This window comes from Culex pipiens, chromosome 2, assembly GCF_016801865.2.
Source record: "Culex pipiens pallens isolate TS chromosome 2, TS_CPP_V2, whole genome shotgun sequence".
Taxonomy (NCBI): domain Eukaryota; kingdom Metazoa; phylum Arthropoda; class Insecta; order Diptera; family Culicidae; genus Culex; species Culex pipiens.
The window spans coordinates 223042311-223055595 of NC_068938.1; the positions used below are offsets into that span (position 1 = coordinate 223042311).

A 13285-nucleotide genomic window follows, 5' to 3' on the forward strand; every position below is an offset into this window, starting at 1 on the left:
AAAAATCAATCGAGAAAGATATGAAGTTTTGCGTCGACGACGTCGCCGCCCTTCCGTAAAAATTCCCACTCGCTGCCGCCTGCATTCCGAGAAATCATTCAGAGAAGGAGGCTCCACCACATCCAGGCAGGCCTTGCCACGGCGAAGCGCCCAAGGGAAATTCCCCAAAAAAAAGGCAAGCAGGCCACATCGAGGACGCCTGACGCCCTGCAAAAGGGCGCAAACTTTTTTCGCTCTCAACACAACAGTTTCCCATGCGCTTTTGCTGCGGATTTTGTAACCCAAAGAAGAAGAGGAAAACAAGAAGAAGCAAACACCCCGAACGAGACTCAACGAGACGGAACACAAAAAAAAATCATGAATGAAATTCGACACATTCATAGCTTTCGGGCGCGCGCGCTTACTCACGAAGGCACACACACACACAGAGAGAGACACGAGATCGAAGTAACCTGGCAGCTTTCTGTATACCTTCATGTGTACGAATAACAACACACAACATTCTAATAGTAGGCTAGTTGTGTGAATGTCTTGTCGCGCTGTGAAGGTATCCACCACCAAAGTAGGCACTGATTTGGGGAAAAGAGGGGGCGGCGGCGAGGTGGGAAAGCGATAAAAACTTGTCTTTTCCTTTTTGCTCTGGTGTCTCCCGGCAAAAGTGTGTGCGTGAGGCGTCCGCCGTCGACTTTGTTTGGAGATAGAACGTTTATTTTCTATGGAATATCAACTTGTGTCTCTTGGAACGTTAGACGTGTGTGTGTGCGTTCTTTCGAACAACATCGGTTGAGGTTATGCTGCTAGCAGCATTCGCTATGTTGGTACATAGCTTCGTAGAACACGTAATTTGTCAATCTGACGTGTTGGTGTATATGAAAACATTTGATTAGAACTTTTATGTAAGCACAAAATTCACAAAATTTAATTTAAAGTTTGAAAACAAAGCTTCAGACTCTCGTTGTAATGTAAATCTAAAAAAATGACTCATGTCATGGCATCCTTCGGCTTAGACGTCAAACTCCAACACGATGCTTCATCCCCATTTATGATTAACAAATTGTGATCCATTTTTGCAGAGCACGTCAACTATTACTGAAAGTTGAATTTCACGTAGAATCACAAAACTTTATGTTAAATCATCGTATAACTGAATACATTTTTTGAGTTTTTAGCGCATAAACAAAACGTCAAAATGTCTTGTTTTGCTTACCCACCATGGGTCAGCTCGATGTAAACACAGCCACAAATGCAAATGTAAACACACACTCTTATTTGATTGCGGCACATTTCCGTGAAGTTTTTCGCAAGGTTCCAAACGCCGCCGCTTTCGGCGGAAGTGTGTGTGATGTAAGTGAAGGCGATGATGGTGACGCCAAGATGACTAGCAACGGACAATTTTACTTGAACTGTCTATAATCGCATAATTGTCACAAGTGAAATTTTTAATTTTGAGCGTCAACATAGCTCTATTTACTTCGAATTTTGGAAGAAATAAGCAGAATTTACGCTTTGTATTGTAGATCTCGAAAATACATTCAAGATTGTTGAGTCTGTCTCAATGTCTACATCTACATATCACAGTTTAAAAAAAATTATTGTATTTAACGTAGTGGCCATCAGATTTCGATTTTCAAATTCAAATGTTTTGTTCCGGAAATATTTTACATCACAGCACAATGTTTTTTTTTCAATCTGGCCGTAGTATTTTCTTTAAATTTAAGAAAAGCTTTCAAAAGTTGTACAGTCCAGACTCGATTATCCGAAGGCTTCGTTGCCTAATTTTTAATTGTTGAGCTTAAGTATGACTACGTTAAAGTGATTTTAAACTTTTAAATCCAAGATGGCGGCCAATATGGCGGTGAGGAAATATTGAAAAAATGCATGTTATTATTTAACAGGCCATCAACTATTCATATTTGACTAAAATGGGGTTGCAGAACTCGAATTTGATATTTAAAACAACAAAAAGAAAAAACAAATTTTGTTCGTGATTCGATTATCCGAAGTCCCATACAAACCTTCGGATAGTCGAACTTCGGATAATCGAATCTTCGGATAATCGAGGCTTCGGATAATCGAGTCTGGACTGTATACGAAAATAGGGTTATGGAATTAAGGAAAATTCTAGAAAGAAAAACTCTTCTTAAAATCACACGAGCTTTTTTCCTTCGGGAAGTCGCGTGTTTTCGCCTTTCTTACAAGTGCCCTTACAAACTGTGTACAAAGTATACGTACGCGACCTCCGGTGGGTTAAAGAAGATGGCAGAAACATTGAAGAGTATTTCCATTGAACTATGCTGCCCCTGATCGAATAAATGTCCCATATGCATTTTCATCGATTTTGGTTCAAAATCGTGTGCTCTTTCCAAAAAGCCTATAACATCCAGTACTTTGTTCTAGAAATCAGGAAGAAATCCAGTTTTTTCGTGAAAACTTAACACGTAGCCTTTTGTGTGGGACAAACTTCAAATGCGTTTTTCTCAGGTTGCTCTTTTTGCATATGGGACATTTATGCGAACATGGGCATAATGGATAAGTTAAATCTTCTCTGTCCAAATTTTAAATTTGAATTGTAATAAGGCTGGTACAAATTTTATTTAATGTTTTGGTCACCCCCCCTTCATAGTTGGCCCGAAAATCGGAGGGCAAATTTTTTTTTTCAAGAAACTTTAAAATTTCAATCAAAATTTAAGTGCAATCAGCTGAAATCAATTTAAATTGCATTCCCCTGCGTTTAGAATTATTTAAGCATATTTGGGTTGATTTAAACATTATTTGAATTTTTGAAAATTTTCGGTGACATTGCAAAAAGTTTGTTTTCGTTACATTTTTTGTTTTCGTAAAAACTTTTTTTTTGATAACTAATGATTACAAAAGAACTGAACTAGTGTTAAATGCATTTTAAAACACTTTTTGCATTCAAATATTGAGTGTATTGGCTGTTATTAAAATTTTTATATTTTTATTTCATTTTTTTACAAAATCATTTGAATTTTTGAAAATTTTCGATGATATCGCAAAAACTTTTTTTTTTGTGAATTTTTTTGGTTTCGTCAAAACTTAATTTTTCTGGAAACTAATGATTACAAAACAACTGAATTAGTGTAAAATGCATTTAGAAACACTTTTTGCCATCAATTATTGAGATTATTGGCTGTTATTAAAATTTTAACATTTTTTTATTTTCCTAATGGTTTTAGACATTGTATTACAAAATGATCAACACGTTTATATGGGTAAGGTATATCACTGATGAATGTTTCCTAAACAACTTTTTTGAAATATCTTAAATATCAAATATTTCAGACATTTTAAAAGTTAATATTTAAAATACTCGAATCTGATAATTTAAAAAAAAATATGTTTGCTTGTTTAATGTGTTTATTGAATTCAAAAAAGGTATAAGTCTTCAAAAATCATATGAATGGGTGGAGTTTCCGAAATTTGATTTTGGTATTGATACGCCAATTTGATGGGGAGATCTGACAATTGATAAAGAATTTGGACACTCAATGAAAACAATTCAAAGCCAAGAAGCTTAGTTTATTACACAATGTCATTGTTCCTGAATCATTCATTTAGATTTTTTAGTAATATTCTTACATAAAAAAACATATAAATATTATTGAAGAGAAGTTTGTTGAACTTGCAATAAGGTAAGGTAAGGTAGAAACCAAAAATTCTTTTCAGAATCATAAAAAAAATGCATAGCTGTTATGCACAAAAAGATAATTCAAGGCTGTGGCTTTTGCTTTTGAATGTTAAAAATTTCTATTCAAAAGATTTTCTACCAATTAAAAAGCAACAACCATGTAAAGAGACACTTCAGCGCAGCGATGATACCCTTTTGTGCATCATCATCTAGGCCTAGCATCTCCGTGTGAATTTCCCATAAAGTCTCACTTGTCAAAGCAAACACAAAACAGTCCAACCAGTCGGTCGTAGCAAGCGTGCAAATCAACGGCGGCGTGCAAAAGAGGGGAAAACTTGTGTGTGCTGCAGTTGCAATGCAGTGGTCGCGCACAGCCTGCTAAGCTTTTGAAGCACAAACAAACACACACCGTGTGAAGAAACGCGACGACGACGACGACGCAAGGGGTGATTCAGAGGGCGCACGAAGGACGATATCCGCTCATTCATTCGTCGTCGTCACAACTCATTCATTTCGTTAGAGTGCGGTTTTTTGTTACTCATTCTCTCCCCCCGTGTACATTTGTGTGTGCTTTGTCGACGACCCTCTGAAACCTCGTCCTCCCTGCGTCCCGTAACAACACTCCCTTGCTTTTTCATGTCAGCGCGAAGCGGCGATTCAACAACCACTTTTCAAGCCACTTTGAATCGTTTAACCCCCGGTCGCCGTTGTCGTCGTCGTCATCGCGTGGTTGTCCCATTCATAAATATTCGAACCGCGAACAAGAAGAAACGGAAACGCCGGGCTTGGAGAGTGTGACGACGACGACGGAATAGCGACAAAATTAAAGAGAAACACGACCACCGAGCAAAGAAGAATAAGAAACTGCTGAACGGAAAGCCTCGGCGGCGGAACTGTCCCACGTGCACGCTAATGTGTGTGTGTGTGAGTGGGGATCGTCCACGACAAAGGAAATGGTTAGGCAGGCCAAGAAATGGAGCCAACGACACGGACCGACCCTTAAGATGACAATGGCAACTAGATCGGTATGTGCGGTTTTTTTTTGACTCATTTTCCGCGCGCGGACGAAGCCATTTAGTATCGCAGCGCAGACCGGAGTAGGCCGAGACTTGGGCAACCGGACGGCGCGGTGTCGGTTTCGACGGCGGAAAGGAATCAATCAAATTAAGCGCGTCAAACTGGCTGGGTGACAAAGGTCTCGAATGAAGCAAGAAAGGGGTTTATCGTTTTTGTCGCCGCGTCGATTCAGCGTACTTTGAACTCCCCCCTTTTCTCCTCTATGTGTCTTCTCTTTCTCGGAAGTGGCTGCTTAAGCGCGATTAAGTGGTAGCGAATATGTGTATGCGCGTAGAGTTGTGGAACTTGACGTATTTTTATGGCGAAATTGGTAGGGTACAAAATAAATGACATTCCAATTATAGCAAGAGAGTGAACAGAATTGTGGGTTCCTTGGAAGATTGCACGCAGAAAAATATTTTGTAGAATCAGCCTGTACAAGGTTTGATTCAACAAATTTTTTGTTGAATATAATCAACGCCGATTTTTCGTTGAAACAAACCTTGATTTTGTCAATTCCACAAAAATCTTTTTTTGTTTTGAAAAAGTTGCTTTTACGATTAGCGTTGATTCAACGAAAATCTTGATTTTCAAATCAACAAAACGTTTTGTTGATGTTGTGTGTGTATAAAGTAAATCATCAAAAAATTACAAATAAATCAATCGCTTGATTTATTTCATTAGAAGTTTCGACTTGATTATCTAGAGTGGCCACCAGATTTCGATAGAGCAATTCCAGCCCAAAACAGTAATTTTTTAGGTACTTTTTTCTCGACCCTCTCCGATTTCAATGAAACTTTGTAGACATGTTATCCTAGGCATATATAAGCCATTTTTGTGTATATGGAGCCAGTTACACTCGATAATGACATTTGAGAAGGGCGTAAGTGTTTTAAATATTTTTGTATTTCGTAATTTAAATATTGCTATATCTCGAAGCCGTTGCATCGTATCAAAAAGTGGTCAAACACAAACTTGTAGGAAATTTGACGGGCTTTCCGAAAAAAATACACTGAAAGAAAAATACACGCCATTTCTATGAGATTTTTTGATTTTTAAGTTTAAAAGTGAAATTTCAAGGTGATGTCACGATTTTTTTTCGTTCAAAATTTTTGTGAAAATAGCCTAAGATGTTACAAAAAGACTCACGAAAAATGCAGGATGGAGCAACTCACCTAAAAAAATACAAAAATCATTTACTGAAACTGTTTTTTTGAAAAGTGCTCTAAACGTCAAAATTTTCAAAATCCGAGTACGGGAATCGATTCTCCAGACAATTTTACATAAAAGTCTCCATATTGACCATTGTCCTAAGTCCAATCCTTGTGAAGTTACAGCGGTTTTAAAAATAAAAATGTTGAAAAAATAGGTTTTTTGATGGTTTTTGGCAATTTCTATATGACAGACTTGATTTTTCAGTCTCGAAAATATTTTTACCGGAAAGCTCGTCCAATTTCCCATAAGTTTGTCTTTGACCACATTTCAATTGGATGTATGGGCTTACAGATATAAGCTAATTTACTATCCAGGTTACTATACTACACTGAAAAAATATTATGTTTTCAGTTATGAGCAATGTTATTAGCTTATATCTGTAAGCCCATACATCCAATTGAAATGTGGTCAAAGACAAACTTATGGGAAATTGGACGAGCTTTCCGGTAAAAATATTGTCGAGACTGAAAAATCAAGTCTGTCATATAGAAATTGCCAAAAACCATCAAAAAACCTATTTTTTCAACATTTTTATTTTTAAAACCGCTGTAACTTCACAAGGATTGGACTTAGGACAATGGTCAATATGGAGACTTTTATGTAAAATTGTCTGGAGAATCGATTCCCGTACTCGGATTTTGAAAATTTTGACGTTTAGAGCACTTTTCAAAAAAACAGTTTCAGTAAATGATTTTTGTATTTTTTTAGGTGAGTTGCTCCATCCTGCATTTTTCGTGAGTCTTTTTGTAACATCTTAGGCTATCTTCACAAAAATTTTGAACGAAAAAAAATCGTGGGCTCACCTTCAAATTTGACTTTTAAACTTAAAAATCAAAAAATCTCATAAAAGTGGAGTGTTTTTTTCTTTCAGTGTATTTTTTTCGGAAAGCCCGTCAAATTTCCTACAAGTTTGTCTTTGACCACTTTTTGATACGATGCAACGGCTTCGAGATATAGCAATATTTAAATTACGAAATACAAAAATATTTAAAACACTTACGCCCTTCTCAAATGTCATTATCGAGTGTAACTGGCTCCATATACACAAAAATGGCTTATATATGCCTAGGATAACATGTCTACAAAGTTTCATTGAAATCGGAGAGGGTCGGGTACAACCGATTCCCTATTTGACATGGAATTGCTCGATATTCAAATGCCCGTTTTCCGGTTTTTATCCCGAGACCAAACAAATTTTCCTGGAAATTTTTGCATCAATTTGCAAAGTTTTTTAATCTGATTTTAGTATCAAATTATTTTTAAAACAAAAAAGATCAAGATGTTTTGTTTAAAAAAATTTCATTCGTTTTAATCGGTTTTCAATTAAAAATCCTATTTCTGGAGCAAAGGGCGGATGAGCATTTTGACAGCTGTATTTATTTTTTGGCAAATTCCAAGCCAGCAGGTAAATTTTTCAAAAAAGTCTAAATGTTAAACAATAGCTGGCCTCCCCCGCTACCTCCTAACACCGCGGGTTATGTTAAATAGTTACCAATTGGTTCGGAATTTACAAAATAGTTCTGGCTGTCAAAATATGCGCCCTTTTCAAATGTTGTCATAATTTTTTTTAAATGCTTGAAATATATCAACTCAAATTTAAATAAGCCAGAATTGCAACATTTTAATGCATAGAAAATGCATTCTTAAGTTTTTTAAGGATTTTTCTTGTAAACAAAAAACTTTTTACGGTACTGTACCACGAAAACTCAGAATAGTCATTTTTATAACATGTTAAAAATGATTGTAAAAGCAGGGGAATGCATTTACATTGTTCAAAATGATTGCACTTGAAATTACATTTAAAATAAAATTGAAAATATTTGCAGCAGCCTAAGCATGTAAAAAAAATCCTATGAACATTTATAATATATATAAAATAAAGTTCCATTTGTATTGAAAAAGATGTCCAAATGTTAAGGATTAAATAATTCAGTGATGTATTGTGCTTATTTCATAAAAAAGTATTAAAGACTTCAAAAAACATATGACCTCAGTTTTTTTTTTTTTTGAAATTTGGAACTATCTGATGCAAGCAAATTTGATGGAAAAAATGGATCTTAAAAAAAATTAAATAAAAAAACAAGTTTGCATGAGATACAAACATCATGGAATATTTATCAACAGGAATAAATCCAATACCATGTAGCTTGAGTCTGTTACAAAAAATAAAACATGGTTTTCTCGAATTATGAATTTAACATAATTAAAATAATATTCTTATTCTTAATTTTAACCAAACATAAAATATTTTTCCGGGTTTTCAGTTGAATTTCCCGGTTAATTATCCGAAGTCTTTAGAAAAATTTCGCTTGGGATAGTTAAATCACGAAAAATAACTACTCAAACTTTGGATAATCGTAGCTTCGATTATTAAAAAATAGCATAACAATATCAGATAGTTAAAACAGTAATCGATAAGGTTACAAGCTGTACACATTTTTGTTCAGTATTTTATGAAATTTTATTTTCGTTTGTAGTAAGGCAACAATTTAATATACTTTCAGAGATGTAGATTGTTTTGAGAGATACGAATAAAGATGATTATTTTAGGACATGCTCATTTTATGTTGACACAATTTTTGGAAAGTCTAAGACTGAAATTAATTTCTATAGCAATATATTTTATTATTTATTTTGAAATTTTGCAAAGTTCTGGAGTTTTTTTTTAAAAAAAGGTCTTATAAACAAAATTTTATTTTTTTTGCTTTTTGAGTGTTTTTGAATACCCCTGACTCAAGGCGGTTCTAAAAACACACAAAAAGCAAAAAAAAAAAATACATTTTGTTTATATGACCTTTTCAAAAAAAAAAAAAGAAAACTCCAGAGTTGTTTTTAAATGCGAACTTTTAATGGCGAACCTTGCTAATTGGGAAGCTTCAAAATTACGTCAAGCAATTAGCACGGCCTACTATTAGATCATGCACCCCATCTCGTTAGCCATCATCGTTTCGTCGTTAGATCACGCTCCAGCCGCCTGGGCCGTCAATCGATGACATTCTGAGAGCACACTGCTGCTGGAGAGGGCCAGAGAACCACGTTACATCACGCAACAACCACCACCGAGGCGGTGTGTTATTGATAGACACACAACCCACAACTTGTTTCCTACGCGGTTTTGCTAGAAAATCATTTCCAATCTGCAGATGGCAGACAGGTGAAAGGCACATTATCGAACCGTTCCACATTCTGGCCCGGTCTTGGGTCGGCGTGGGTGGCAGCCAGCAAGAGTGACCTCCACCCCCATTAGATAACAAAGTTTCTGGGGGTTGGGGAACATTTTCACCCACGTCTCCCAGCCAGGACGACCTGCCGCATTCCCGCCTGATGGATGTATTATTAGCCTTGGAAAATTCACCTTGCTGCTGCTGCTGCGTGGGCTCGTCGACACAAAAGGCGTGTGCGACCTCCCCCCATGCCACACACCCAAGGCCAACTGGGATTCCCCCGGCTTCTGGCAGCCGAAAAAGCTGAATGAGCTGGAGCAGCACCCCCCAGCGAACGGATCGTAGTGTGCCCTGCTGGACTGCGGTGGTAATATCGACCCAGCCAGCAGCAATCCCAGCAATCTGTGGGGTGGAGTGGGTGATTTACTATAGACCAGGCAACAGCGGGTGGCTTCCGGTGGGATCCGCCCTGCAAGGGCAGGAAGGGGGGGAATTTTCCGCTCTCCCCAAACCATAGCAGGCGGCCACTACGACGACGACGAAGCGTCGTCGTCACCGCGGTAGCGTAGGTTGGGTGTTTGATAAAACTGAATGAATTCGTGGTTGTGGGCGCGACACGGGCGAGGGGGGGACGGTTGCAGAGGTTGAGGTAGGGTGAGGTGGGTTGATTGAATAAAAAACAGGCGCGCGCGCACGCAAGGACGAAGGAGAGGGAGGCGGTTGGTTGGGGGGCAGTGTAATCGACTGTAAATATATACAAACAATGCGCAGGCGCGTTTTATAGCTGCTGCTGCTGCTGCTGGATTGAGGAAACTTTAGGTCGGGATGCTGTGAACAACCTGTGCAAGTGTGTGCGCGCGACCAATACAAGTGCAAACAGGTTTTAACATTAATGGAAGTGACAGTTGGGATCATCGCAGTTGGCGAAGTTGTGTGCGCGGCGGTATGTATCGGATTGCGGGGCTCACTCATTGATGATGTGATTCCAACGCCTGCTTGGTATTGGTATGTGAGTGTGCGCTCGCGGACATGGTGCTGAGATTGTGTGAAAGCACACGCATACTGCCGCAGCAGGCTATGAATAATAATTATTTTTCTAAACAGTACAGCGAATGATATTTCCTTTTAAATCAATTAATGATGAATGGCGATGACTAAGATCTGGATCACATCAACAAGAGGAAATGGCTTTAAATGGGTACAGCTGGTGGGATGAAGCGGGCGGGATGGGCGGAAGCTGAGTAGATGACGGGGAGAGAGAGATGGAGAGAGAGTAAAACAGTTGTATATATTAACCTTCAAGACACACCACACGGCAGCCATCTTGCTTAAGTTTTCTGTGCAACACGTTGATGGTAGTGTCATTCGTCGTATTGTTGTAGCCAGGATCGTTGATCACCACATCGTTGCTATTGTTGTACAACACGAAGGTGCTCTCCTTGTAGCAGGAGAGGATTCTTTCCTTCAGGTCGCGGCACTTGATAGTCGAGGTGATGTCGATCTTGCCAGCGGCGAATCGGCGCAGCATTATGCTGGGAATGCTGAAGTTAACCGCCGTCCGGATATGACTCTCGGTGAACTCATTCGAGCTGCGACAGTCGAGGATGATAAAATTCTTGTGCGACTTTCGCAGCTCCCCGTGCAACTGCTCACTCGTAATGATCTCTATATCGTGGTCAGGCATCTTGCTGAACCTCTAAAACTCGCGACACCAACTACGATGCACCCAAAATCACGGCCAACTTTTCTTCCTCACAATTTCTCGCGACACACCACAGAAAACACACTCGCGACTACTTGGATCGTCGCGACAGCGGCGTCATCTAGGCCTACTTCAACAAACAAACGCGGCTATTGTTTCAGTTTGCACAACAAAACAATCTTTTTGTTCTTTTATCTGCACAGCTGTAACACACAACACAAACCAACATCTATTATTTCCCCCTTTAAAAACATACACTCAGCAAATCTCGGCCCAAACGCGTCCGCGTTACACAGCGGAGTTCAGCGGAACTCGACGACGACGAAGACGACAACACGGAGAGAACAACACACTACCGCACCGTTTGAAGCGACTCGAGCAAGTGTGAGGCGCGCTGCAGCAGAGAATCCGATTCTGAACGAAACTCGAATGAAATAATGAATTAAAATCGACTCGCACACCAACACCAGCGTGGCGCACGTGTGTGTAGGCGTGCACCAATACTCCAACGGAAGGGGCGAACGGAACTTTGTGTGTACCTGCCTGTGCGCGTTGGTGGTAGTCTTCAATGAATTTGACAGCTAGTCCGGGGGACTGCCCACTTGAGCACGCTCTTTCAAAACATCAGTGTTGTCGAAGCGATTTGAGCAGAAATTTGAAATATCACTAAAAATCTCTACCTAAAAAGGTTTATATCTCAATCCAAAAAAACTCATCACAGCAGGCCCCTCTCGATTCCGGAAGGTGTTTCCTGTGGTGTCGTCGTCGTCGTAGGCTCCTGCGATGTGCGTGCTTGCGTGTGTCAACACGCCACAACACGCGCAGTATCCTTTGGTCTCACGAGATGAGAAAAATCTCCCACGAATGGAAGAAAGCGAAAAAAAATAATCTCACGCCTTTTTCTTCGCTTCGTCACATCGACCGTCAAAAACCCCACTCACAATTCGACAATTTGAGGGCACTTGAGCGATTCACCACCAACAACTCGAAGAAAAATGCACAGCCGTGGTTAATAAACCCCAAAAACCAGTAAAAAACACCGTGGAAAAACTATAACACAACACCCAGAGCTAATTCGAACGAAAACATCGGTGACACAACTCCTCTCTCTCGCGCAAAGGTTCTGCTCCATCTGGCCGACGAAGCCGCCGCGGCACGGATCCTCCGAGAAGGTATGCAACCGGTGCGACACATGCGCACTGGCGCCTCAATGGTAGGCACATTCCATCACACCATATCAGCGAGAGCCTACTGCTGTGCTTTGCTTCCCCTGCATGTATGCAACAGTTTTGCATTTTTTTGTTGGTTCCCGAGATTTTGAAGGACATCCTGTTTGTGCGTGTGTATGTGTTTTGATACCTGCTGATACGAAACGTGGTCAAAAAATCAGAACGCAGCCAGTGCCACCGAGAGAAGGCATACATATATACAATGAAACGGCCTTCGAGAGGGTCCTTCCAGGATGCGACACTACATGTGCACGCAAAGTGCATGCACACGACGACACGAATGAAAACAAAGGACGACGGATAGTCTGGAGGATGCGTTTATTTGAGGGGATATCCGAAAGCGTGTTATGCAATTAAGATCTTATGTATTGTGTGTGGTTTTGAATTTAGAATAAAAAAAATGAGCATCTCGGGTTATTTGGCATTTAAGCCTTATCAGCATTGTTTGTTTTTATTTAAAAAAAAAATGAAGACATGTTTGAAGTTATTTATTCGTAAATTGTTTGAAAACCTTCTGCAAACAAACAAACAGGAATCATTCTCAATTTCAACTTTCAATTCTATAACTTCGTAAATTAATCTCAAACTAAATGGTTTAGAATATGATATGACTTAACAAAATTCTGGAATATGATTTTTTTTAAAGGATGTCAACCTTCCTTACATAAATATAATATAACATAAAGCACCATGCGTCTCCAGTAATGTGTACTGGGAACTAATTTCGGTGGAGAAGCATGGTACCTTAAGTTCGATTGAAATACCGAAACCCGATATGTAATATTTTTTTCAAGAAGTCATATCTCAGACTCCTGGTAATGAACATTTACAATTTTTCAATATGTTACGTAAAACATCCTGAAAAATCATAGAAACATATTTTCAGCTGTGAGTTCTTCGAACCTGAGACCTTGAAATCAGTAAGCAAAGTTTCCATTTGATCTATAGGGGAGAGTGGGGAGACTATCGCACATAACTCTGTCAATTTCTCACAAAACAACTTTTTGCATGAATTGAAAGCTTAAACATACAAAATTTAACATTTTTTGAAGTTTATTTCCTCGGCTTTGACGGGGGCGCAAAAAAATAAAAAAAAAATATAAAAATTGAAATTTCAAGCCTGGGTTTCAACTTTTGGATGAAAAAAGTGTACACGCGCCCAGTTGCTTGGCGACATAAACTTTGAAAAATATTTGCAACGGCCTTACAGAAATTTCACATAAAACCTGTACGTTTGTGTTCAAAATATAACAAGTTTAGTTTGTGTTTA

General features: G+C 38.9%; 2 protein-coding genes across 3 annotated transcripts in view; both read right to left on the minus strand.

Annotated features, from left to right (window-relative positions):
* The window catches only part of LOC120423690 (dual specificity protein phosphatase Mpk3), a 41938-nt gene extending 30007 nt beyond the window's left edge, over positions 1–11931 (minus strand). The window contains exons 1-2 of one of the 2 annotated variants that reach the window (XM_039587584.2): positions 11728–11931; positions 10381–10989 (exon numbers count right to left, since the gene is read on the minus strand). In XM_039587584.2, coding sequence (XP_039443518.1) covers positions 10381–10768 — 388 coding nt within the window. In that variant the 5' untranslated portion in view covers positions 10769–10989; positions 11728–11931. Of the gene's footprint in view, positions 1–10380; positions 11142–11727 lie in introns of those variants that run through there. The other variant, XM_039587582.2, reaches the window with a different exon arrangement.
* The window catches only part of LOC120423688 (beclin 1-associated autophagy-related key regulator), a 148103-nt gene that overhangs the window by 21956 nt on the left and 112862 nt on the right, over positions 1–13285 (minus strand). The window lies entirely within an intron of this gene.